The sequence below is a fragment of the Leopardus geoffroyi genome, chromosome C1, assembly GCF_018350155.1.
Source record: "Leopardus geoffroyi isolate Oge1 chromosome C1, O.geoffroyi_Oge1_pat1.0, whole genome shotgun sequence".
In the NCBI taxonomy this organism is placed as follows: Eukaryota; Metazoa; Chordata; class Mammalia; order Carnivora; family Felidae; genus Leopardus; species Leopardus geoffroyi.
Genome location: NC_059328.1, coordinates 158,179,110 through 158,206,101, shown reverse-complemented (window position 1 = coordinate 158,206,101; position 26,992 = coordinate 158,179,110). Strand labels below are relative to the sequence as shown.

Below are 26,992 nucleotides of genomic sequence, written 5' to 3'. Positions count from 1 at the left end.
CTCACGGACCGCGAGATCGTGACCTGGCTGAAGTCGGACGCTTAACCGACTGCGCCACCCAGGCGCCCCATGGAACATACTTTTAAAAGTTGTCCTGGTTTGTTTACTGCAACAGTGTTACCACACATCATTTTATTTCTTCACCGCCACTATGAGTTTATTAATGAGTAATGTGCTAAATGCTAAAACTTCATCCTAGGCACTGTTTATTAGTTTTCTGGTTATTGGTTGGTATTGATAGATACTGCTTTCAGGGCATGAGTAAACACATACACAGTATTCTCACAAAGCATCCTAACTTATGAGTCTAATTGCTGACAATCTGAATGTTGTTCTTCTCTTTTCTCTACAGATTTTGAATAACCTCAGCATGGTCATTAAATCAGGGGAAATGACAGCTGTGGTAGGATCCAGTGGAGCTGGGAAAAGCACAGCAATACAGCTCATTCAGCGTTTCTATGACCCCAGTGAAGGCATGGTGTGTGTCTTCCAGAAACCTCCTCAATATGTGGGGATGGGAAGTGCAAATGGAGATACGCTGGTCAAACATAAAGACCTAGCACACATGGAGACCATCTTGACACACGCAGAGTTGACTTAATGATTTTTGACCAGACTGACTGGACTAATTCCCTGCACGGTGGCTGTACTCAATGAACAACCCGCTTGTGCACTAAGGGGTGTAACTAAATGCGCAGATACATTCAAAATGGTATTTCTGCCTCTTCGGTGAACTAACATTTCCATTTATTTCTTTGGATTGCAACAAAATCGTATTGTCTTTTAAAGTTTTCCGAACACTAGGTATAGGAAAGGTTGCATGGCTAGAATGAACAGATTGATTACTGCTTCGAGAAGCTGAGGTTAAAAATATATATATAATCTCACAAACTACTTGGTTTCTTTTTCCTCATGTTTATTTGTCTATAAAAATAATTATTTATTTTCAAAATGACCTCCAAGGTATGTATGCTCATTTTATAAATAAGGAAGCAGAGTCAGAGAGATTGAGACTTGCCCCCAGTTTGAACCCAGGTCTATTAGATGCCAGAGGCTCTGTTCTTTCTACACTCTCAAAATCATTCTTGTCAACATTTCCTTGATGCCTTGCAGTAGACTCATTTGACTGTATGTTAAGTGGCTTCAATACAAGGCATTCTCTATAATGGATGCACTGCCACACTGACATGACAGACGTAATGAAAATTCTCTTTGGTACAGACATTCCGTCCTCTGGATATTCGTTGCTACATACCAGCATAACTACACTCTGAATTTATAAAAATCATGGTTTCTTGATATAAGGTCTTTGCTTCTTTGCTAATAGTAATTTGTAATTGTTTATCCCACCTATAGTTTCAATTACTTTTAAATGGCAAAGTGCTATTTTTTTTTTAAATATAATTTATTGTCAAGTTGGCTAACATACAGTGTGTACAATGTGCTCTTAGCTTTGGGAGTAGATTCCCATGATTCGTCACTTACACACAACACCCAGTGCTCGTCACAACAAGTGCCCTACTCAGTGCTCATCCCCCCACCCCCTCCCACACACCCTACCAACCCATCAACCTCAGTTTGTTCTCTGTATTTAAGAGTCTTTTATGGGTTGCTTCCGTCTCTGTTTGAAACTATTTTTTTCTCCTTCCCTTCCTCCATGGTCTTCTGTTAAGTTTCTCACGTTCCACATAGGAGTGAAAACATATGAAATCTGTCTTTCTCTGACTTGTTTCATTTAATGTAATACCCTCCAGTTACATCTACTTTGTTACAAATGGCAAGATTTCATGAATCCGGCCAGAAAGTTACTGTAATGCATATACACAAGATAGGGAACATTTCTTATTTTCTTTGTAGCTTTTGAAGTCCATTTTTATAGGTCATAAGTCAAAAGATAATAAAAATATACAGCATATGGTGAATAGCTGATTGATTCCATTGAAGAATTAACATTTTTTCCATTCCTGGGCCAATTGTGGTCAATTAAATGACCTTTACATCATTTGTGTTTCTACAATGAATTGTCCTACAGCTATACTCGATTTCAACTATAAATTGTCACTGTTATATAAACAACCTCATTGTAGGAGGAATTATTTTTGTTATAATCTTGCAGGTCTCTACTTTTTCTCCCCGTCCATCAAGTACAACATAGCATTTTGGTTCAGAACCCCGAAGGATTCTAAGAGATGTGACATTGTGCTCATGTTTTCTAGGTGACTTTGGATGGCCATGACATCCGCTCTCTTAACATTCAGTGGCTTAGAGCTCAGATTGGGATAGTGGAGCAGGAGCCCGTTCTGTTCTCCACCACCATTGCAGAGAATATTCGCTATGGCAGAGAAGATGCAACGATGGAAGATATAGTTCTAGCTGCCAAGGCAGCCAATGCCTACAACTTCATCATGGACCTGCCACAGGTACCCCTAGTCTCTCATTCCACGGGGGAACCCAGAAGTTGTGAAAGAGAAAAGAAAAAGTTACACAATATTATACATTTCTTTTCATTTGAATCCCAAATCATTAAATTCTTAATGCCATGTTAGATTTCATTCCTGGAAATGTACCATGAATTTCCCCCTTTGTCTGAAAACAAATTATTGTTGATATATTAAAAATCTACCAAACAGGAATTTTCTTTTAAAATCTCCCTTTGACATTGACACAATCTTCTTACCCTATCCGTTAAGCATTTGTTTAAGCAGTAGGTAAGTTTTTCATGTGGCAATGACTTACACAATGCTCCTTTGATGCCTACTAATGTCATTGTTCTTTAATTTTCTTGTGTTTAGGCAGCTAATGCCGTGTCCTCAGTACTGTATCTCACATATTCAAAAATTCCTCATTTATCTTCATTGTAAACAATGACAACAAAACCCAACTCCATATTATTATACTTATATACATTTTGTGGCCAATAGTCTGCTAAATTCAAGAAGAGTTATTACTAGTTAACATATATATATATATATATATATATATATATATATATATATATATATACTTACTTATATAGGCTTACTTATATATGCTTACTACATACCAGGCACTGTTCTAAGCACTTTACCTCTCATTTGACCCTTAAAACCATCCTGTTGGTAGCTACTTTACTATTTCCACCTGTAAAGAGAGAACTAAGAGGTCAAATAACTTGCTCAAAGCAGAAGAGTCAAGGTTCACACCCACGTGGTCTGGCTCCAGAGTCTGTGTTCTAGATAATTTCCTAATCAGCCTTTTAGATTACCTGTGTGAATAGGATTGCAGCTGTGAGTATGATATAGTCTAATGGCAAAGAGTATAAAGCTTTGGAATCAGACTGCCTCCATGCAAGTCCCATATTCTCTATTTGTAAGCTCTATAAACTTGGGCAAGTTACTTTAGCCCCTTACATCCCAGCATTTCCCTACCCATCGATTGACCACAGCGATATCTATCTCATGGGCCATCCGGCCATCCGTAGGGACTAATGAGGTGAAATGTGTAAAGAGCTCAGCTCCATGCTTTATACATGGTAAGTGCTCAACTCATGCTGGCTAATAATGAACAAGACAAGAGTCTGACACCATTGTGAGATTGTCATATAATTCTAGACATGAAAGATACTCAGTAACTGTTTGCTATAGATGGTAATGATTGTAAAGCTAGTTTGATCTTTCCTTTACAACATAAAGACAGCTTTAGTGTTGTGTTTTTCTGTGTTGCCAAACTAGAGAAAAGGAAGAAGAACTTGATATGTGCTCTAACCCTTTAAAATGGGTTTTCAGGACCCTGATCAACTTTTACTTTGGTGGAAACATTTTATTTGAAGTTGAACTAGAGAGAAACATTTATATAACCCAGGAACCCAGGAATGAAAGAATAAATCAATTTCTTCATCTTACATACAAGTATCGATCAGACAGTAACCTGTTTCACAAAAGGGTATTTCTTTCAATGAAAGTTGGGCCTGTGAAAATTCATCCTTGAGAAGGAAGCTAGAAAGGACCTTGTAATGATCACTGCCAGGAACCATCAAATTGTTCCTCTTCCTTCCTGGTGTCACCTTCTTCCCAGCAATTTGACACTCTTGTTGGAGAAGGAGGAGGCCAGATGAGCGGTGGCCAGAAACAAAGAGTGGCCATTGCCAGAGCCCTTGTCCGAAACCCTAAGATCCTGCTCTTGGACATGGCCACCTCGGCACTGGACAATGAGAGTGAAGCCATGGTACAAGAGGCACTGAGTAAGGTTGGTTGAAAGTCTGAGTTCATTGTATGAGACCATGTGGAAATGTGCTGTAGGAAAGGCAGCTTGCTGAGAGAGGATGGGGGTGGGGGGAAGGGAAGGGAGGAAAGGAGAGAGGGAGGGAGAGAGAGGGGACTACATGGGTCAGTGGGTCCAGTCTAACAGTTTAGAAAATACTGACTACAATGTTCCTCGCAGTTGAATAGAAGTCAGTATGATTTGCTTCCAGAAGCTACAAATGAAAAATTTTAAATCTTGTTGAATCTAACTTAGAATATGTGATTTCAAAAATTTCCATTTTGTTTTTAGCTGTTCATTAATAACAACAGCTGGACCAACATGTGGGTGTTCATGGCCTTGATAGAGTGTGCTGGCCTTTTCTAATGTCTGCATAGACTATTAAGGACCAAGACTCTGACTCACTTGTGGATTTGGAGACCATCCAATATCAATGTCAGCTCTGTCTTACTGTTTGCTTAACAGTACACTGTACATTCTTACAGATTCAGTACAGACATACAATCATTTCAGTTGCTCATCGCCTATCCACAATCAGAGCTGCAGATGTCATTATTGGTTTTGAACATGGTACAGCTGTGGAAAGAGGCACCCATGAAGAATTGATGGAAAGGAAAGGCGTTTACTTCACTCTAGTGACTTTGCAAAGTCAAGGTGATCAAGCTGCTAATGGAGAGGGCATAAAAGGCAAGTGTCTTTTCCAATATACTTGTACATTGTATAAAGCATTACGTTTGTTAACTCTGTTTTATGGATTTCTCTACATTTAAAATACACTGTGTTATTTGTTCTCCCAAAAGCCCTTGGAGGCATGCTACAGATGATAAGAAAAAGAACAGAAGTTCAGGAGATTCAGTTACTTGATCAAGTCAGAGAGCTAAAATCTAGGTCTTGTGTGGAAGAATGATTTCAATTCTATCCGATACTTTGCAGATAGTAGAGCCTTCCTAGAGTGTCCTGCACACAGTGAGACATTTATTCTTACTGATTGGGTAAATTAATTAATGACTAAACATTGTGGTGCTTATCTTCATTAGTGTGGATAGATACTTTGGGCCCTCGTGCATACTTTCTGTTTTCAGTCTGAATTTTCAGACTTGGTGCTTACGCCAGCCTACATTAACCAACCACTCCAAACTTTCTCTACCATACCACATCTCGATTTGTGAACTCTACTGAGTAAAACTACTGTGTACATTTAACACGTGTGATTTATTCTGAAAATACTTTTTAACTAGGTGTGTCTACCACAGAAACCACCTACAGTGGGCTTCCTTTAAGTTTTTACGATTCATGCTATCAAAATATCTATTCGTTGGGGATGACACACTGGGTATCACACAGTTCAAAAGATTCAATCCTGCTGAGTATTTTTTTTTTTAAGTTTGTTTGCTTATTTATTTATTTATTTATTTATTTATTTATTTAAGTAATCTCTACACCCAGTGTGGGGGACTCAAACTTGTGACTCAGAGATCAAGAGTTACATGCTTTTCTGATGAAGCCAGCCAGGCACCCCCTGCTGAGTATTTTGAAATTTTTTGTTCGAATGTGATGGATAAGTGCTAAGTGTTATTTGTCGCAATAGAGTTAATGAGATGTTTTAGCGTCAGATATAGTGATAGCATATAATAAGTAGTTTTATTTTGATATGGCTCTCCTTATTGTATACACTAAGGAATCATTCATGTTGTGTTGCACAGGAGAAGATGAAACTGAAGACAGCTCATTTGGTGGCAGACAGACCTTTAGCAGAGAGAGCTACCAGGCTAGTTTAAGGTAAGCTAGCCATGAGGCAGATTTTAAGGCTTTAAAATATTCTTAGGAGCCTCTGCCCCCATGATCCCTCAGGTAATATCTCAGGTACAACCAGGAGATCCTTGAGTGTAGCCCCAGGTTTCATGTAATATGAACGTGAAAATGAATCCTTGGTTGCTATATATTGACATTTCTGTTTCTAATTCATGGGGATTTTTTTGTCCCACATTGGCTTCTTATCTTATTGTGGCTAGTGTCATGAGAGAGAGGCTTTATAATTAAAATGTTTTCAGTTTAGAAAGGGGATTTTAAAAATTTGTGTTTGGTCTTGTCCCCTAGATCTAACCATGATATGAAGCACTGTTTTTACATGGAGGTCAAGTTCATGGCTTTAGGCCCATTCTTTTACCTACTGAGCTACAATTGAATTACAAATATTTCTGCTTCCAGAGTGACCCATCTGAATTCAAATCATTCCTTAACTAGATGAAATAAGAAATGTATTTTTTAGCATTTGAAGAGAATTTCCTTAAACCCCAGCTATTTATTTTTCTTTGGATGAATATAGGGGTACTGATTTTCAAACGTATTTTTGGAATATGCCATTAACAAGACTGTAAGTTTTAGTCTTTCATCCTGATTTAAGTGTATCAGTAAAATAGTTCATTTAATGTTAAAATTCTATGTACTAAGAATTCTGCCCAAGAGTAGCTGTCTCTATTTGTGAAAATATTATTTAAGATTTTTGTCGCTGAGTTAGGAGGCTGTTAGTAAACAATGGGTGAGAGTAGATTTCTCTACCATTGACTTTATCATTTCTAGGATATGTAATTCAAGGCTATACTCTGAGCAAAGGCACAGGTATAAGACTTGCTCTTTCAAGACAGCATATTGCTTATTGGAAACTGGTTAAAGTGGCTTAGAAGAAAACATTTATGTAACAATTCCAAGCAATTCAAACACAGATTTATTTTTCAATATTCAAAGAATAACGTATATAGCTGTTGAATCACTATGTTGTATACCTGAAATTAACATAACATTGTATACCAATTATACTCAAAAAAATAGTTCACTAATTTTATGCTTAGGGTTTTTTATTTTTCCTTTTGAGAAAGTTTATTCATAAAAATTTCAAGAAATGTTGGTTTTATCAAGTGTTGTGAATTAGGAAAATAATAAAGTAATAGCCTCAAATTGCTCTATAAAGTCAAAGTTACAACAATTGCCAAAATTATTAGGTAGTTTTTATAGATATTGGGCATTGTGTCTAACCATGCTTTTCTTTTTTTTTTTAAATGTTTATTTATTTTTGAAGAGAGAGGGACTCAGAGTGTGAGCAGGGGAGGGGAAGAGAGAGAGGGAGACACAGAATCCAAAGCAGGATCCAGAATCTAAGCTGTCAGCACAGAGCCTGACCTGGGGCTCGAACCCACCAACAGTGAGATCATGATGTGAGCCGAAGTCGGACACTTAACCAACTGAGCCACCACGGCACCACTTAACCATGCTTTTCTGATTCGAAGAAAAATAAATTATAAGGATCATTAGAATCACAACCTGAGGATACTGTCTACCTTCTTAAACACAGAAAACGACAGGCATCTCTTTTGATAACTAGGCTAACAGTTGTAAAGAGGAAGTGATGTATTTCATAGTCATGTCAATAAGAAAGTAAATATTTTCTTAGCTTTTCTGAGGAGCAAAATTCTCCTTGTTCTGAGTAGTTTACTTATAGTTTATTATTAGGATCAAATAAACATTTTTAATACAAACATTTCTTATTTGGCTATTAATTCTCACAAATTCTACATTTTGGTGACTAGAAAGAGAAATGTAGAAATATAATCTACACACAAAAAGTAACTATTAAGCTCCTGCAGAGAAAGATTTATAAATTTGAGTAAGAAGGTCTGTTAAAAATATCTCATTGTGTATGCTGACAGATTTTTTTTGCTAAAAGATGACTAAATTAAATGTTAATTTGTATCTCATTTCCTTGGCCTTGGTCTTTCGGAGGGCTCAATCTCTCTTTAGCAATATATTTTAGGTTCAAGAACAATTTAGAGGATAACAGTAACTGATCTCCTGAATAATAATGTTGAAAGAGACAGAAAAATTGTGAGGATATTCATTCTCTGAATTAGCTGTTTTTACTTGTGGTGAGAAGTGGTACCCAGCTTCTGAGAAAGGGAGTGACAGATGTTGCTATTTTTTTTTTTTTTTTTTTAAAGGCACGGGATAGAATCCTAACTCTGATGTCTATGGTGGACCAGAGGGGGTTGGCAGGTAGGCCCATGGTTTCAATGGGACAGCCTATGCGAGGCAGGTGGAACATTCTGGGAAATAGGGAGAGAGAGAGACTTAAGAAATATAAGATTAAGGTAGCAAAACTCAGAAGGGACAAGGATATATGTTTTGCCATGCTCAGAACTAGGAGGAAGTCAACCATATTTCCTTTTCCACATACTCCTACATTGGCTTCCAATGCTCTGAACTTGTCTGCAGGCCCATGACCTTACATCTCAGCCCTACTATGCACTCTGCTCTCTCCACTTGACACATGCCTAGTCCTCCTGCCTTCTGGAGAAGACTTCTTGACCTTAGTTACATAACCCAAAGAAGTAACTCTATTGCTGGAGAGTCTCAGGCTGGGTGGGAGGGAGCTGGGGTGTCCCAGAGGGCAGCTTGGTAACAGGGAAGCAGGGTGAGGAGTGGTTTCATGCCTGGTCATAATGAGACTTGACAAGAGTGTGAATGTGCAAGAGCAAGGAAGAGGGAGGACTTGAGATACATGCACCTTGTTGCACCTGGGTGACTAAGTGCCACTAATTGGACCTGGGAACAAAAAGGTGATGTGCTAGTACCTTCTCAAGAAGGCCAGATGAGCATGGATAATAGACAAGCACCACCTTCATATCTGTCTTCGCCTGACTTCACCTGGATACAAATGATGAAGATGGTTTCATTGTAAATGGTTCCGTCTAGACTATGCTGAAACAGTTGATACTGGTCTCATTGGCTCTAGCATCTCTCTCTTTATACTTCTTACTTCAGATAGGTGCTTTGACAATGTAACACCCTCCTCTCAAGTCTTCACCAACGCCTTCATCACTTCAAACTGTATTTGCAAATGACTGAAAACCTAACTCAGCCTGCTTTAACTTTTAAAGGGAGAGAATCAGTTTACATAACAAGTAGTTCCAAGAAAGCTTTGGCTTCAGGCTTCACATATGTGATGTGTCCAAGATACATCTAGTTTCTCTCTTCTTTTCTCAGCTCTACCTTTTTTCCCCTTCTATTTGCCTCATTTTTCAGTAAGCTTCTTTCTTTGAAGGTATTGATATAATCGCCAGCCACTCCTCCTGGTGCTGCATATTTTCACCTTTAACCTAGAGGAGAATAGGAGTCTCCTCAGAAAATCTCAAGGAAAAAACAAAACCACCTGAACCAATCTCTTCCTATATCTGTTCTATACTAAGTATATGTAATGAGGAACTCTGTTCTCTCCTGTCTCCATGCTTTTCTGTTTATACTGTTCTCTCCATCAGAAATGCTCTTCCTCGGGGCGCCTGGGTGGCGCAGTCGGTTGAGCGTCCGACTTCAGCCAGGTCACGATCTCGCGGTCCGTGAGTTCGAGCCCCGCATCAGGCTCTGGGCTGATGGCTCGGAGCCTGGAGCCTGTTTCCGATTCTGTGTCTCCCTCTCTCTCTGCCCCTCCCCCGTTCATGCTCTGTCTCTCTCTGTCCCAAAAATAAATAAACGTTGAAAAAAAAATTAAAAAAAAAAGAGAAAAAAAAGAAATGCTCTTCCTCTAGCCTACAAATACCCAAGTCCCACCTTAGTCACCTCTTCCATGAAGACTTTCATGGTAATACCTGCCGTATATGTTTTGTTCCTTTAAATTTCCATACTTTTTCGTCAACCCTGCCTTACAGAACTTAACACATTCTTCCTACGCCAGGGTTGGGTACATATTTTGCTCTTCTGTAAGATTTTAAACTCCTTGAGGGAAAATTCTGTCATTGACCAGTCTTTGTAATCCTCACAGCATCTGGCATTGGTTTGCATGCTATAGATGCCCAATAAGCTTCTGTTAAATGAATAAATGAGTGAATGAACACATCAACTAAATTTTATTTCAGTAAGCTACTTGTTACTTAAATGCATTTCTAGGGACAGTACGTAGCCTAAAGAAAATCTCACTAGGGGCCCTATTTTCCTCCTCTGAGCTCATTTGTATCCGGGTGGCCTTACACTAAAGTAAAACCAAGTGTGACTAGAGAGAGAAAGAGACATCCAAATTACAACCTGTAACCAATAGGGAGGTAAAGATGCTGGGCCTTTGCCCTGGTAGCAATTAGCAGACCATGTGGATTTGGAATGGATTTGAGCCTTGGACCTTGTTTTGGAAGACTGGTAGGACAGCTTTCCTCTCCTTCTCTCCTTCCCTCCTTGAGCACATTCTGAATCAGAGTCTAGCTTGGGGCCCAGAGCATCCAATCTAATTAACTATGCTGCAAGAATCGTTCTGCCAAACCTGCCCAGGAAGCTGTCTTACCTGGTTACTATGTGACCTACCAAGCATTTCTGTTTATTTGACACATATGATGTAAGCCTGGACACCAGCTAAGTCCTGTTCCAACCTGCCCATAATCTACAGACTCTTTCATCTTTCTGTTTATTTACAGAGCTTCAATCCGGCAACGCTCCAAGTCTCAGCTTTCTTACCTGGTACCTGAACCTCCGTTAGCTGTTGTAGATCATAAGTCTACTTATGAAGAAGACAGAAAGGTCAGGCACCAGTTGCTCTTGGGGATTGGAGACCGTCTTTGCTGGGGACTATTGCATGGCCTTTAAATCTGACAACATGAGTTTTCAAGGCAAATATCTAGTAATGTTCGCTAAACCAGATTAAATGGGAGAATCCATGAGGACCTGATGAAAACTCTAAATTGTATACAATATGTTAAAAGAAATACAGATTAATTAATGACCTTTAAGAACATCTGAGAACTGAAAATGGACTAAAATTGTTAGTCAATAATTTGAGATGAATCATCGTAATAGACACAGGCAAATTATATGTACTTAGATTATTTGGCTATATGTGTATTATTTTAAAGGTTGTAAGAATACTTGAAAACAAGTTTTCTCAAATTTTTCAATCTCCTTCTTAAATTATAATAACCCTGGCAAAAGTGTTGATTCGACAAAGGCATTTGATAAAGTTAGCACGATTTTTTAATTAACAGAAGATGATTAGGTTTTATGGGCAGTTGTTTACTTCATATGGCTTTACCATAATTTCTTAAGGATATATCTATATCTAAGATCAGCACTATTAGTTTTAATAAAATTCAAAATAACACAAAAATGAAAGAGATAGGCGAGGAATCAACAGATGTAGCAATAATTCTTCCTAGGGACACAGATCCTCAAATCTATTGTGGGCATCTTACTTTCACATAGGTGCCCATCTATCCCCATCCTCAAAGCCTTTCTTAATCTCTGAACTTAATTCTTCAACCTGAGAGTCTCACATTCAAGCCCAAACTCCTGTTCATTTGACACTTTTCATGGCAGTTTTCTTATTGAGCCTTAATTGGGGTCATATTGTCTTATTCCTTTACTAAATTACAAGCTTCTTAAAGATAGTGAATATATATTATTTGTGTTTGCATCAACTTGGGCACTTAGGCCAGTGCCCTGCACCTATTAGGATATCAGGAGATTTAAAAACTAGGATGATAATTGAATTTCTACAATGAAATAAGCCCAAACCACAAGATTTATCAAAGCAAATAAGTCAGAGAGTATTTTAATTACAAGCACATCCATTATGCATGATGTAATTTCAAACTGTCTTTAAAAAATTTTTAATGAGAATCCGGTTTGGAAGTAATTATAAACCTTTATTCGCAGTGACAAATGTGGAATAAAGTACAGTCTTCCTTATGATCTTATGACTATGACAGAAGGGTTATTAAAGTTCTCTCTTGGTTTTAATATATTAGGAATGAATAAATATCCAGTAGAGCTGGTTTAAGTAAATTTCATAGAAAAATACTTAGGAGCAGCAGGACGAATCACACAGAGAGCAAGCATGGTTGCTTACTGCATCTTGCCATTAAGGACTCAACTTCTCTTCTAAATCTAGAAATAGTTATTTCATCTATGTCCATGGTGCTGCCACCAATAATGACAAGGTGCCTATATAAGGAGTCTAGTGAAGCTCCAGGGGACAAAGAACCAAACACAACGTTGAAATTTCAAATGTAACAGTATCAGTCATATTTGACTTTTGCATTTTTTGTGTTTTTTTTCTAGTTTCTGTTACTATTTGACAACAAAAGTGAGAGAAGAAGGAAGGAAGGAAGGAAGGAAGGAAGGAAGGAAGGAAGGAAGGAAAGAAAGAAAGAAAGAAAGAAAGAAAGAAAGAAAGAAAGAAAGAGAAGGAAAATAAAATCCGATTTTGTTGTTGCTGTTGAAACTGGCAGTGGCCCGGCATAGCTGTAGAGATCAGATCCCTGGAGGTCTGGAGATCAGATTCCCACAGCGTTCTCCTGATGCTGAGGAAACTCAAAAGGGAACCATTTACATAAGGAGGAAAACTAAATCAAATATAAAGACTAGTTAGAGAAATAAAAATGCTCCATATAATATTCTACTTATCAGCATTGTGAATTAGAATGGAATAGTTAAACTCAATTAAATTTAAATCAGTGTAATATTTAAAATATGCCACTTTATATTCTGTCCCCAGTTAAGAGAGAAAAAAGAAGGGGAAAAAAATGACAGGGAAGCCATTGTGATTTTGTGAAAGCTCCAAGAAAATTAGATCTTATGCTTATATTAAGACTGCTCAATGGTAATTACATTAGGATTTTTTAGATTTAAATTAACTAATTTTTTAAAAAGGAACAATGGGATTAGGGTTGATAAAATTTAATGTATGGAATTTCTAATCTCAAGTAATATTTTAAAGTACTTTAAATACATGGGATATTGTGATCTCAAGTAGATTTTAAAGCATTCTAAAAGTTAACTAAAGTTGCCAAACACTGGCAAAATCCTTTCTTTTTCTCATTTTATGGAGAAATTCTAACCTTAATGTGTTACTTGGGAAGTATGCTATCTCAGGTTCCAATGCAAAATGTTTACTTACATAAAGGAATTATCTCCACCTTGTGGTCTCTCAGAGTTTCGACTCTGAACATTTAGAAGAGATGGTTGCATAAAGAGCTTGTAATTTCAAGCACTAGGTGGGCTCACCGGAGACCAAGGTCTCCTAGTTGCTGGTAACTAGGTAACGTTTCTTCTCACTCTCCAAGCTGTGCTTTGGGTTGCCATCAGTAGAGTCAGATCTTAGCTATGATGCTGACAAAATTAAGTGGAGGATTAGGGGACACCCTCAGGCAAAAGGTGCCAGTCTCTGATACTGAGACATCTCTCTCAGGGAAACAAGCAAAGTAGGATCTGTATGAAATCAAGTCAAGGTCAAAAGTTTGAAACCCATCACTTCATCACAGCTAACTTAGAAGATAGGGTTTCAGCATTGATTAAGAGGACAGAGATAGGACCCTTACAAATGGCTATCACTGTATGTTCATTTGGAGAATCTCTGCTCCTTTATCATAGTTCCCATTTCTTATCATCGAATCTTGAAGTCGTTATTGAGGCAGGAGACCCCTATGGATTGGCATGCAGAAATCACGGTAACAAAGCACAGAAAGCAGAACATAAGATTTAAGTAGGTAGGAGGTTTTATTTTCACCTGACCTATAAAAGGAGACGGAAGGAAGGAAACTGAGAAAAGTGCCGTGTCTACCATTGAACCATCTGCACAGTAGACGAGCTCAGTATTTTTTTAAATAAATGTTTTGTTGCATGTATGCACCATGGGCATAAAAGCTCCATTCATTCTTTCATCCAATAAATATTGATTGTACAGCTGTTGTGTGCCAGGGATTGTGTTATGGATGCAGAGATGAACAAGACCCACTGTCCCTCTCCCTGCCCTGGAGTTGCAAGCAGGATTCTTTTTTTTTTCTAACAGGATACTTCTTTACATATAATAAACTTGACATTGCTACAATAAAAGCAGTAATCTGTAGTAAGAGAACACATCAACTTTTATAATTTTACCCCTCTCCGTGAGTTACTGGTTTGCTACATATACAGGGAAGATGAATAAATTATCTTTAGCCTTTTTTTAGATGACTAAATTTGTCTTTAGCTTTGCAAAACTCAAAGGAAAAATTCTTCTATACATAATGGCTTTATATTTTGCTTTCTTCTATTATTCTTTTAGCTATATCAAGTAAGTCAATTACTTAGGGACAGATTTTCTAGTTTTTGCATCATTCAGGCTTGATGGTGCATTTGGCGGGGGGCGGGGGGGACAGCCAGGGGACAGTTTCCTTTAAATCAAACTTCTAGTGAAAGGGGACAAAGGAAAATTACTCAAATCAATTAAATTTTGTCTCTTGTTAGTTTATCTTGGAATGATAACTCCTGGAAAAAAATCACTTCATGTTATTTTAAAATGTCTTAAGTATTGTTGTTTAGGGTGAGGGATACCTTCAAGAATCTGAAGACCAGAGAAATTTCTGTCATGTCAGGCTGTGAGTGAGCTGTTTTGTGGGTCAGTGGCTCCAGAAAATGTTGGAGTTTAATGTGCCTGATGGTAGAGCACAGCTGACACTTTCTAAACCTATAATCATGGAATCCTAGGCTCGTAGAGTCCTGGAGATTGCATACTGCCCGGAATCTCGCATACTGGGCTTTACTACTAGAATTACCTGAGGAGTGGTGTTTTTTTTTTTTTTTTTTGTCATCTAATATTTATTGAACATTTATTACATGCCAAGTTTTATGCCAAACACTTTGTACAGTTCTAGAAGGGGAAGAGAAATTTGAAGTCAGAGTTCAGGATGATGGTCTCAGATAATGGTCTCTTTGACCTATCTATTTGAATTCATGTCTGAGTCCTAGAGAGAGAAGGATTATAGCAGGAAGCAGACAGAAGTAATTTTCACACAAAATCTATGAGAGATTTTGGGATCCCAAAGTAGTGCCCCTCAGGAGCTACCATGACTAAGTATGATACCAAGGAAATATGTCTCTTGTTGAGCACTATGCACGGTGTCCCATGGACATGAAATGATTTCAGGGGACGGTCAACCACGTGCAGCCCTTACAAGGAGGAGAATGCAGTGGAGGTAGTGTCAGAGCCTGTTGGCATTTCATGGGCGACATTGCTGATGAGAAAGAGAAGGAAAATGGTTGCATTTCTGATAAGGCCCAGGTCAGCTATGTGGGGACACTTGAAGATAACTCCTAGAAACTGCCACAGTTGTTGAGGACCCTTTCATAGAAGTAAGAGAGTAGCTGGGGTCACTGCAGAAGGGATGGAGAGCCCACAATAGCAGTGAGAATGAAACAGAGAAAAATGTAACACCTAGATATTTATGACAGGAAGGAATACTTCTGGTGGATGTTATAAGGATGTCAGAAGGACCTTCACTTACTCGCAGAATATGTTCCCCTCTTCCTCATTATTCCATTGCACATAAAGTTGTAAATCTTAGTTAGACACCCTTTGAACTAGGATATGTAGACTGAAGATTATGTAAAAAGGGACAAGCAGAAGAAAAAGAGCAAAGACACAAAAGAAAATAAGGTGTTTTTTTCTAAGTGTAGAAAACAACTAAAATTTATTCTCAATATATGTTCTAGAGATAGAACCACTAGTCATAAATATCAGTGACTTTTGAATTGTAGTTTTCCATTGGCTCTAATAGTGAATTTTATTCTTTGTAAATTTTTAAGTGTAGATAATTCTAAAAGCTTGTGAAACGTATGATTGCTTCATGCAGCCTCTAGGATAGCTCTGCTGTACCCTGAGATCCACATTAGTATCTTTTCAAACACCTTATTTTTAAACACAGATTCACACTCAGGCTTACTAAATTAGAATTTCTGGTGATAGGCCCCAGGAATCTATATTAAAAAAATTTTTTTAATGTTTATTTATTTTTGAGAGAGAGAGAGGCAGAGAGTTGAGCAGGGGAGTGGTAGAGAGAGAGAGGGAGACACAGCATCTGAAGCAGGCTCCAGGCTCCAGGCTCCGAGATGTAGCACAGAACCCGATGCAGGGCTTGAACCCATGACTGTGAGATCATGACCTGAGCCGAAGTCAGACGGTTAACTGACTGAGCCATCCAGGTGCCCCCCAGGAATTTATATTTTTAATCATTGATCCACGTGAGTCTGGCAAGCATCCTGATCTGGACACCAACCACTGTCTAGAACTGTAGAGGGTCTAAATTTTGTTGTAGTGCAAGGTATCAAGTTAGTCTGACACTGTTTCATGGATGCGGGCAGAATACACAAGAGCCCTGAGCCAGAGACAAAGAACTTTATTACTCACAGCAAGAGTGGTAGCCAGAGTGCATCATTTGCACTGGTTTCCCAGCCCAAACTCCAGATTTAAAGAGAGCCAGATGATACTAGCAAATGAAGGGGGTATTTAAGAGAGGAATCCTGAACTTGAGGAACTTGATTCTTTTATAATGGGTAGTAAGCACATCTGCTCTTTTCTTGGGATGGAGACACCATCTTTGTCTTCCAAGGCTATTTGCTATGCAAACACCCTTGAAAAAAAAATACTCTAAATAAAGGTAGTCAGTGATTCTGCATAAGATGTGCAGAAATACAAGATACCCATAGAGAGTTATCTCCCTAAAACGACTTAGTCCAACAATCTCATTTTGAGGACGAGGTAACTGAGTCCCAGAGAGCTAAATTGCTTCGTGATGTATTCCATAGGTGGCTTCATTGGGTTCAATCAAGAACCCTGTTCTTTCCATGCTTGTTCTACTCATGCTTTCCCAGGCACCTCTCTTCCTCTCTGGTTGGAGGAATTGGTTTCCTAGAGTTAGTAAGCTGTGAGAGATTAAATTATTGGACAGAAGGATTTGCTACATGAGTGTATAGAAATGACAAGTGCACATGTTGAGGGCAGGCCAAGAGAGAATTTGAAATGGAGTTAACAAGAAATCCATCACCAGCCCAGCTGCCTTCCTCCAGCCTATTTGGCTTGCAATGATAATGACATAACATGACACAAAGCTTTATTTAAACTGAATTGGTAATGTGGTCTTTGACTTCGTAGGCAAAGGAAAGTATTTGAAGTTCTTTGCTGTTGTCTGTTCATGACATTCAGCTACCTAAAGGGTAGATTATTCCATATTAATGAAAGAGAGCACTAATTCATAGTTTTGTAATTCATCTGTTATAATATTTTAGTATATTTTAATAGAAAAAGTAAAAAAAATTAATGCAAATCTATGTAAGCCACCTAAAATCCTTTCTTAAATGAAATCAGTAATAAATTTAATAAATGGTCCTAAAGATCAAGCAGTGAGTAATATCAGTAGTGAGGAAAATGATAGTAAAAATGATGGGGTTTTGAATATAATATTTGCCTTCAAGAGGATAAAAATTTGTTAGCTTGACACTTTAATGACAACTAAAGAGAACAGAATAGAGAACTATTAAAATAATTTTCACTCATTACAAAGAATATGTAGAATTTAGAAATCCTGAATGGATTACCATATACTTATGGGTACTAATTAAGAAAAATCTTACAGAGAGCATGTAAATTATAACTATTGACACCATTTAATAAATTTTAATAATTACTTTGTCTTCTTTCAGATACACTGTCCTGCCTCAGAGCTTCAGGTAGTTTCTAGAAGGACATTTATGAAAGACATACCTTAAAATTTTTATGAGTCCTCAAATATGTAAATACCACTATAGCACAATTTTTTTTTTAATTGGGGAGTTATTTTTTTGAAAGTTCCAACATATCTATTACTCCCCTAGAGTTAACACATACTCACTGCGACGTGAAAACCACAACCTCACCCTCAGATGTGTGTCCATCTAGCTCGTCCCTTCCAAGTCACGGCATGGTGGCAAGCAATTCAAAACCATTTCTTACAAAACAACCCATCACTAACATCTTGTAGATCTTTGAGGTCACTCATAACCAATCAAACCATGACTTTTAAATCTGTGAATGCCAAAGGGTCTGCTGAATAATAAAAGAATAAATGCAAAATGTCTGTGTGTACCTCTGGATGACTAATGTAATCCTTTCTCCCCTCAAGGACAAGGATATTCCTGTGGAAGAAGAAATTGAACCTGCCCCAGTTCGGAGGATTCTGAGATTGAATGCTCCAGAATGGCCCTACATGCTGGTAGGGGCTGTGGGTGCCTCTGTCAATGGTTCAGTCACACCTCTCTATGCCTTTTTATTCAGCCAGATTCTTGGGGTAAGCAAACAGCTGGGTTCACGTTATTCTCTCACATCGTTTGTTTTTCTATCAGTGGGTATTGTCATTTTTGATAGGCTGGCTCTGTTGTTTTAATGGATGTAGCTTTATTTTCCTCATAAAGGACTAAAAGTGCCTTGATTTTCCATTGCACAGAAGACAAGAAGGTGAAGCTGAACACTCTCATTTGGGCTGGCAGGACGCTCATTCAGGCATCATGTCTGCGAAAAACTGCACTATGGCTGCAAATTTAGTGTTAGAAGAGGGCAATTTCCCTATATGCAAACAAAATCAGAATGCAAAGCAGGTTCGTCGAATAGTACAAAAGGATTTTAGGGCCGTTTTGATCTTGCTGAACAGCTGAGGTGCAGAGTTTGGCTTATAAAAGCAGGTGTTAGGGGCGCCTGGGTGGCGCAGTCGGTTAAGCGTCCGACTTCAGCCAGGTCACGATCTCGCGGTCCGTGAGTTCGAGCCCCGCGTCGGGCTCTGGGCTGATGGCTCAGAGCCTGGAGCCTGTTTCCGATTCTGTGTCTCCCTCTCTCTCTGCCCCTCCCCCATTCATGCTCTGTCTCTCTCTGTCCCAAAAATAAATAAACGTTGAAAAAAAAAAAATTAAAAAAAAAAAAAAAGCAGGTGTTAGTGCATGTGTAATTCTCTTCTCTGCTGATAGCACCATTGAAATGGCAAGGTTGGGGAGGAAAGAGGAAAAGGAGGAGAGAAGTACAATAAGGCACGGATAAAGAATGAGCTTATTTCAATTTTCACTTCCTTAGGAGTTTTTGTATTCTCCATCTGACTTTGTTGCTACAATAAAAATTAACAATAATTACAAATATTAATTTACACTAAGCACATTATATATAATAGTTCACTAAATTTTCCTAGTTAACCATCTGAGGTAGGGATTCTTATTGTTCCTGTTTTAGCAAAAAAGCAAATCAAGTTATACAGAATTTAGGATAGCAAGTAATGGATCTGGGGTTCAAATCTGCAGAACCTGGAGAGCCAGGTTCTAACAAAACTTTATCATTGCAAAATTAGTTATCAAAACGCTGCCAAGTTTCGTTAGTTGAAATTTATGCCACCCCCCAAATCCCGTGAGATCAACAAGGAGGCAAACCTAGAATCTAGATAACTTTTTAAATTTGTTTATGGTGAAGTAGGAATTAATTAGGTGGTAGGACCATGAGTAGGAGGCACCTTTTCCAAAGCCTAGCCTCAAGGATTTGCCAGTATACCACACAGCCAGAGCTTACTAAGAGTCCTGAGTTTTTCTTTTCCCCCACTAGTCTCTCTCTTGCGGCTTCTCTGGGAGGTCCCGACCAGAAAAATGTCCCCACAGGCATGAATCATACAGAAAGACCCAGAGAGTCCATAAACAAAATCAAGTCATTTGTGCAGGGAGGGCCTCAGTCGCCCTTTTAATTTTTATACTGCCCCCTTGTGGGAAGTGAGGAAATCATGTTAATTTCAGAGAAGTAGGAAACTGGAAACCGAGAACTTCAACTCTGGTAAATTGAATTTCTGGTTATGTAAAACCCTTTATGATGAAAATCCTTTAAATAATTAATTTATCATCCTTCGTGTATGGTAAGTACAATATTTTAAATGCAACATAAATGTTCTTTTTTGACTCAACAGATGTTTGTTGATCATCTTCCACAGACACTATGCTAGAAACTTGGGATTGCAGTATCAGTCATGGTGCCTTCTCTAATAGAGTTTCTAGTCTATGAGGAAGACAGACATTAAACACAAAAATCTATTCATAATTCAACAAATATGTTTTAATTATTTATGGTTTGCCAGACATTATTGCTGGGATTGAGGATAGACTGAGGAACAAGAAAACCAAAGCCCTTCCCTTCTCTCATAAAGCTGACATTCTAGTAGGGAAAGGCTCTGGAAATGCATCTCACAGAGTAGTGATGAGGTTCAGAGGGGTGTGGTGGGTAGGGTTGAATCTGTAAAGACATTTGCCCTAGATGTTTGCTTTTTAAAATACATCCAGAATAACAGCTTCTTTGCTGATTCTCACTTTCTTAAAAAACAGAGTGAAGAGTGTACTGACTGAGCTTTACCCAAACCCTGTATATGAGCTCCTGTGGAAAGAGCCCTGGATTCCTAACCCAGAGATCTTTTTTTTTCTGAAACTGGCTCTTCTAGTTACTTATCAAGCACTGTATGCCCTGGGGTCATGCCATGCCATTTCTCTGGGCCTTAGATTCCTCAACTATAAAAGGAAGGATTGACAAAAATGGTTTCTAAGATAACTGCCAGTTCTAAGAGTCTATGAAACGGCCAGGTCAGAAAAAACCTGACGATTCAGCTGTAACACCTGCTCTCTAGAGCAGCTTCCAGTTGTTGGTAGTGACAATCGTTATGTGATTCTTCTGTTCACAACCAGAAATCCTAGGAAAAACTTGGCTTGAGCAATAAGGCTTTTCACTTAAGGGCTGCAGTTACCAGAGTAACAGGATCTGGTTGGTGGAATCCAAAGTTTGCTCTTGTTTAATGTTCTCACCGGGTTGTATTTTCTAAGAGAATGATGCTGAACAGAGTACTATTTTTCCTCTCTGATGAAGAAGATCATTCTGTTTGTCTCTTGCATAATTATCACATATTCATCAGTAGATTCATGATACTTTCATCTTGCAGGATATTATCATGAGTCAGATAATAGTCTGTTCGTAATTGCGCTATTTTCATTCTGACATACCTAAAGGGCACAATACTAACATTTGGTGTATTGAGACCACAGTTTGGGACACAGACCCAGCAAACGATTGGACACTATTAGGATCCTGGTCTCTAGTCTAGTGATGCATCAATACACACATAAAACATAATGTGTCTGATTCACTTTCCATGGGTCTATTTGACTTGGAAAGTGTGCATGTGTTCCAAGCACAGCAATGTGGACGTAGCATGCTGGGAAAAAGCACGAGTTTTGGAGTCAGTCAGCCCTGGATTCGTATTAAGTCTCTGCTCTGTATTCTCTGTGTGCATTTAGGCAAGTGGCTTTTCCTTGATGAGTCTTAGTTTCCTCATCTGTAATTTGGGACAAGAAAATCTACCTCACTGGGTTGTTTTAAGAAGCCTAATTTAAGGAAATCTTCACTGAAGTTAAAATAGGTTAAGTTACACATTTGGCACCTGGTAAATAGCAAGAGTTTAATGAATATCTGTTTTCTCCTTAAACAAACTCACCATTGTAAAAATGGCACAGATGTATTATAAAGGAGCCTACGGATGGGTAGCCTTTTGGGTTGATTTCAACAAGAAAAAAACTCAACAACAAAGAACTCATGGAGTAGAATTTTGTGAAAAGAAGTTATGGATAGAGAGATGCCCACTTTTGAACTGGACACTTGTGTGGATTTAACATCAGCCAAACACTCTTTTTTTTTTAACCCAGACAAGATGAGTCATGCCAAGAGCCAAGAGAGCTGGCAAGAAGAAAATCACTGGAATCTGAAAAAATAGGCCTTTCCTTACCTAATAATAACCACTAGCTAAATGAACTTGGACAGAAGTTTTGATGTTTGGGGCTCTGGTTTACCATCTCTAGAATAAGAGTTAAACTGGCTAATCTGCACTTCTATAGTCCTTTTGTCCATGATTATAATAGGTGACATGAGGAAGGAATGGAAATGTGGCATCACTGTTTGGGGTTTGGGGGATGTGTATAATGATTTTAAAAACCAAACTGCAACATGTCTTTAAACCCCTAAATTTATAAACTCTGTAAAGTAAACATATGAGTTATTCAATGCTGGGGAGAATGACCTTGGAATCTTCCAAACCCACTTCCACCTGTATTAAGAACATGAAGACCCTAGAAATTATCCTAGAAACAGTAAATTTTATTAATCTGGAACTCCCCTCTCCACTTTGGAATTTGATTATTTGAATAGGTTACTTTTGCTTTGCAAAAAAGGATTTGTTAATGGAGTAGTATACATTGTTTTCAAGAGATTTATTTGGTATATAACAGGCACTCAATAAATATGTATTGCATAAACGATTTCTTTTGAGCAACTGCTTGTTAGCATTGTTCTAGCGACTTAAATTAATTTAGAACGATAAATAAAGTTCTCTAATGTGTACGTTTTTGAACTCAAGCTTCCCTCACTTAAGCCCAAATTAGGAAGTTTTGTTGTACCTAAAATCTACTCATTATAGGGCACTATCATTAGAATATCCAGCTGTTCTTTCCATTTTCTTATTGCAACAGCGTAGTCCCCAATCAGTTACTTGAGCATACATCTGCAAGTTCAGAATACACTTATAAAGTATAGTTTACCATTTATTATGGACTAAAAAAAATTCACGACTTCCATAGTTCTTTTGGGGGGGAGTAGAGAATGTTTTCAACTTTTCCTAATTTGGAAACAACAACCTCTGGGGCATCTGGGTGGCTCAGTCAGTTAAGCATCTGACTTCGGCTCAGGTCATGATTTCACAGTTCGTGGCTTCCAGCCCCATGTCAGGCTCTGTGCTGACAACTGAGAGCCTGGAGCCTGCTTTGGATTCTGTGTCTTCCTCTCTCTGTGTTCCTCCCCCACTTGTGCTCTCACTCTTTCTCTCTTTCTCAAAAATAAACATAAAAAAAAAAAAAAAAGAAACAACAATCTCAGCCTCAGATGGACAGAAAGTGTTCTTTCTCCTAAGCCAACTACAGTTAATGGCTAGTTGTTTTTTTAAATGAAACTATTATTAATATATTATAAATATATATATTTATATATATTTATTAATTATTATTTATATTATTATATATTATATTATTATATTATTATATATAATATTTATATATATAATATATGAATATGATCTATAAAAGTAATAACAGAGTACCTGAGTGGGAAAATCATCTTTATTGCTTCTGTTATGTGAGAAGGACAAAGGTCATGATAATACTTTGTGCTTTGTTCCAGAAAACATCCTTCCTTCCTTCCTTCCTTCCTTCCTTCCTTCCTTCCTTCCTTCCCTCCTTTCTTCCCTCCCTCCCTGCCTCCTTCCTCCCTCCCTTCCTTTGTTCCTTCCTTCCTCTCTTTTTTCTTTGCCTTATTACATACAAGATTTGAGATATTTAATGATACTTTTCATCTGTATCAATGAAAAGCCAACACAATTGCCTACATCAGGCCAAGAAACAAGACAGAATTTCTGCAAATTGTAGCTATTGGTTTTCATTTGCCAAGCTTCCTTCCCCACAAGGAATTAAAATACACATATTCATAGCTAACTTTGGTTTAATTACTGATATGTTCCCTTAACCTGATGCTTAAGAGAAATTCCTTTTAAACATATTTTATTTATTTTGCTATTGTTTGTAATACTAAAGTAACATGTTTGCTTACTTTCTTGCAAAGACTTTTTCACTTCTTGATAAAGAAGAACAAAGGTCACAGATCAATGTTGTGTGCCTGCTTTTTGTAGTATTGGGCTGTATATCCATTTGCACTCAGTTTCTGCAGGTAAGGAGTTTTATTTTTTTGTAAGTGATTTAGCTATTTTCTCCCTTTTCGTGTTAAAATATCACTAAAGATTCCTTTATGTTTTAGGGATATGCTTTTGCTAAATCTGGAGAACTCCTCACAAAAAGGCTACGTAAATTTGGTTTCAGAGCAATATTAGGACAAGACATTGGCTGGTTTGATGACCTGAGAAATAGCCCTGGGGCACTAACAACAAGGCTTGCTACAGATGCCTCTCAAGTTCAAGGGGTAAGCTATGGGGGGAAATCAGGGGTGTTATTAACTGGAGTAAATATTCTTTCCTTTGAGAATTATGATAATTACCTATGTGTTTCCCATGAAATAGGAACTCATGGGACTGAGATGCCCCAGAGCCACATTTTCCACCATTTCCAATGCTGACAAACAACAGTGTGTCCCAGGCAATGTCCAGAATCAGTGCCATGAGTCCAAATCTGTCCAGGTTTTAGATTTTGTGGGAGTCTAGCAACTGAAAACTTTCCTGATACTCATTTCTCAGATCATTTTCAGGCCCAGAGGCTCAGATTCCACAAGACTTAATAGCTCCCCCCAGAAGGTGGAAGCAAAGCGTGTGTGGAAGAAAGCCTCTTACATAGATGCCCAGCATGCAGGTCTTAGGAAAAGAGAAGCTATTCTGAGCTGCCTCTGCAAAATGCCAGTAAGGAAACTGAAGGAAAGAAGTAAATGATTGCCATCTAGAATCTTGAGGCATTCACAGAGACAAAGCTGTGGTTTCTCAACCTCAGAACCAGCAGCCTTGTTCAGGGGACTTATACATGTGTAAGGTGAGGCCATGCCTTTAGGAAACTAGGGGTTTGTATTAAAGTGACAAGAGTCAAATGTGCCATCCAGAACCTCTACTCACTTTTTGTGGGAAGAAAGGAAGGAAGGAAGGAAGGAAAGAGAAAGAAAAAAGAAAACCACAGTTTATTTGTAAGGTTCTTGGAAGAAAAAAATGCCCTGGATTGATGGTGCTGTACTGTGTGTCTTGACTCAAAAATATGGACAATGATATGGGAGAATTTCTGAGGAACATGGAATATTCTTCCTCAGAGTTTTTTTTCTATGTATATATGTGCTTCTTACAGACTCTGGGTCACACTCCATGAATCATTTTGTAATCTTTCTGTTTTTTCCCTACAACAATCCGCTGTGAGCATATTTTGGCCATTACATATTTTTCTACAGTAGATTTTTGACGGCTGCATAATTCATCATTTTAATGTATCATCATTAAAGAATTCCTTATTTAAATGTTTTTTCTTTCTGTTTTTTTCCCCCTTATAAGCAACTTCTATCATTTTACATCAAGCTTGGCACATCCTTATTCATTTTTTTGTTTTTGTTCTCAAAATAAAATCACTGGATCAGAGTATATGATCATTTTGAAGGGTTTTAATGTGCATTGTCTTACTGCTTGGAGAAAGTTTGTAACAATTTCACTTTTACCAACTGAGTATTCTAGTGTCCAGTTTACCTGACACTGAAGTTTAGGTTAAATAAATAAGCTACAAACTTATCTCTTCTATTTTTGCATCCTTCAGTCTGCAAGGTGCTTTTTAAAAAAATTTTTTTAATGTTTATTTATTCTTGAGAGAAAGAGAGCGTGAGTGGGGGAGGGGCAGAGAGAGAGGGAGATAGAATCCGAAACAGGCTTCAGGCTCTGAGCTGTCAGCACAGTGGGGCTCGAATCCACAAACTGTGAGATCATGACCTGAGCCAAAGTCAGACGCTCAACACTCAACCGACTGAGCCACCCAGCTGTCCTGAGCAGATTCTCTTAAACAAGACAAAAAAACTTAAAGTAGACTTGTCAGACTACATAAAAACTTAAAGCTTTTGTATAAACAAATGGTAAAAACTAGGAAAATATTTATAACAAAAATTAACACACCTGATAACTCTAATATGTGTAGTGCTCTAAAATTGGTTAGAGAACAAAAATAAACAAAATAATAAAGGTTAAAAAATAGTATATGGACAAACCACAAAAAAGAAATGCAGCAGGACAATGAACAAATGAAGAATTGCACAACCTTATTAGTAGAAAAATACTAATAAAAGAATGAAGCACCATTTTCCACCTATAAAAACAATTGTGAATGACAACTTCCTATATTTGTGAGGATGAGAAGAAACGGACGCACTCATAAAATATTGGTTATAGTTTGAATTCTTTCAACATTTTTTAGAGAATAATCAGGTATGCAAATCCTGTGACTAAAATTTGTATGAGTTAATTCTCTCCTATTTTGTGACAATATGCATTCAAGGGTATTTTTTATATTGATCAAAAAATTAATAAAATCCCCTGGAAACTACCTGAATATCCACCAGTGGGAAAATAGTTGAGTGAATACATCCCTACTAAGGAATATTAAGCAGCTATCTTTAGAGGTGTTAATGTAATGATCCGGAGGGATGGTTATGTTACAAGAAGTGAAAAAAAATCAAAGTACAAAGTAGTATCTAGACTGATCCCTTTTTGTGAAAATGTTTATTACTATATATGTGTATATATTTTGTGTCTTAAGCTGTATTACTTTAAAAAAAATTTTTAAATATTGATGGAATATAATGTTAAAAGAAAAAATAAGGATATCCCAAAGAACTATTTAGCTATTTTTCAAATTCTCTATAATGCCTAACTGTCCTTGCCAACCCGAAATTCTTTTGTTCTTTTTAGCAGTGGTAAAATATACAAATCATAAAATTTACCATTTTACCCATTTTTAAGTGTACAATTCAGTGGTATTAAGTATATTTACATTGTTATGCAACATCACCACTATCCATATCTAGAACTTGTCATCATCCCAAATTGAAGCTCTGTATCCATTAAATATTAACTTTCCATCCCACTCTCCTCCCAGGCCCTGATAAAACCACCATCCCACGCTGGCTCTATGAATTTGACTATTCCAGGAACCTCATATAAGTAGAATCATATGATATTTGTCCTTTTGCGGCTGGGGTATTTCGCCTAGCTTAATGTCCTCAGGGTACATCCATGTTGTAGCATGTGTCAGAATTTCATTTCTTTTTTAAGGCTTGAATAATATGCCATTGTTTGTATAGATCACATTTTGTTTATCCACTTATCGGTCAATCAACTTGGCACTTGGGCTCCTTCTGCCTTTT

At 37.8% G+C, this 26,992-nt stretch overlaps 1 protein-coding gene across 5 annotated transcripts in view; it reads left to right on the top strand.

The window, feature by feature from the left end:
- The window catches only part of ABCB11 (ATP binding cassette subfamily B member 11), a 91,325-nt gene that overhangs the window by 48,558 nt on the left and 15,775 nt on the right, over window positions 1-26,992 (top strand). For 4 of the 5 annotated variants that reach the window (XM_045480101.1, XM_045480102.1, XM_045480103.1 and 1 more), the window contains 9 exons: window positions 353-478; window positions 2,217-2,420; window positions 4,054-4,224; window positions 4,725-4,926; window positions 5,943-6,018; window positions 10,689-10,791; window positions 18,183-18,347; window positions 23,726-23,830; window positions 23,918-24,079. In XM_045480101.1, the coding sequence (XP_045336057.1) occupies window positions 353-478; window positions 2,217-2,420; window positions 4,054-4,224; window positions 4,725-4,926; window positions 5,943-6,018; window positions 10,689-10,791; window positions 18,183-18,347; window positions 23,726-23,830; window positions 23,918-24,079 (1,314 nt within the window). Of the gene's footprint in view, window positions 1-352; window positions 479-2,216; window positions 2,421-4,053; window positions 4,225-4,724; window positions 4,927-5,942; window positions 6,019-10,688; window positions 10,792-18,182; window positions 18,348-18,503; window positions 18,739-18,980; window positions 22,457-23,725; window positions 23,831-23,917; window positions 24,080-26,992 lie in introns of those variants that run through there. The other variant, XR_006712943.1, reaches the window with a different exon arrangement.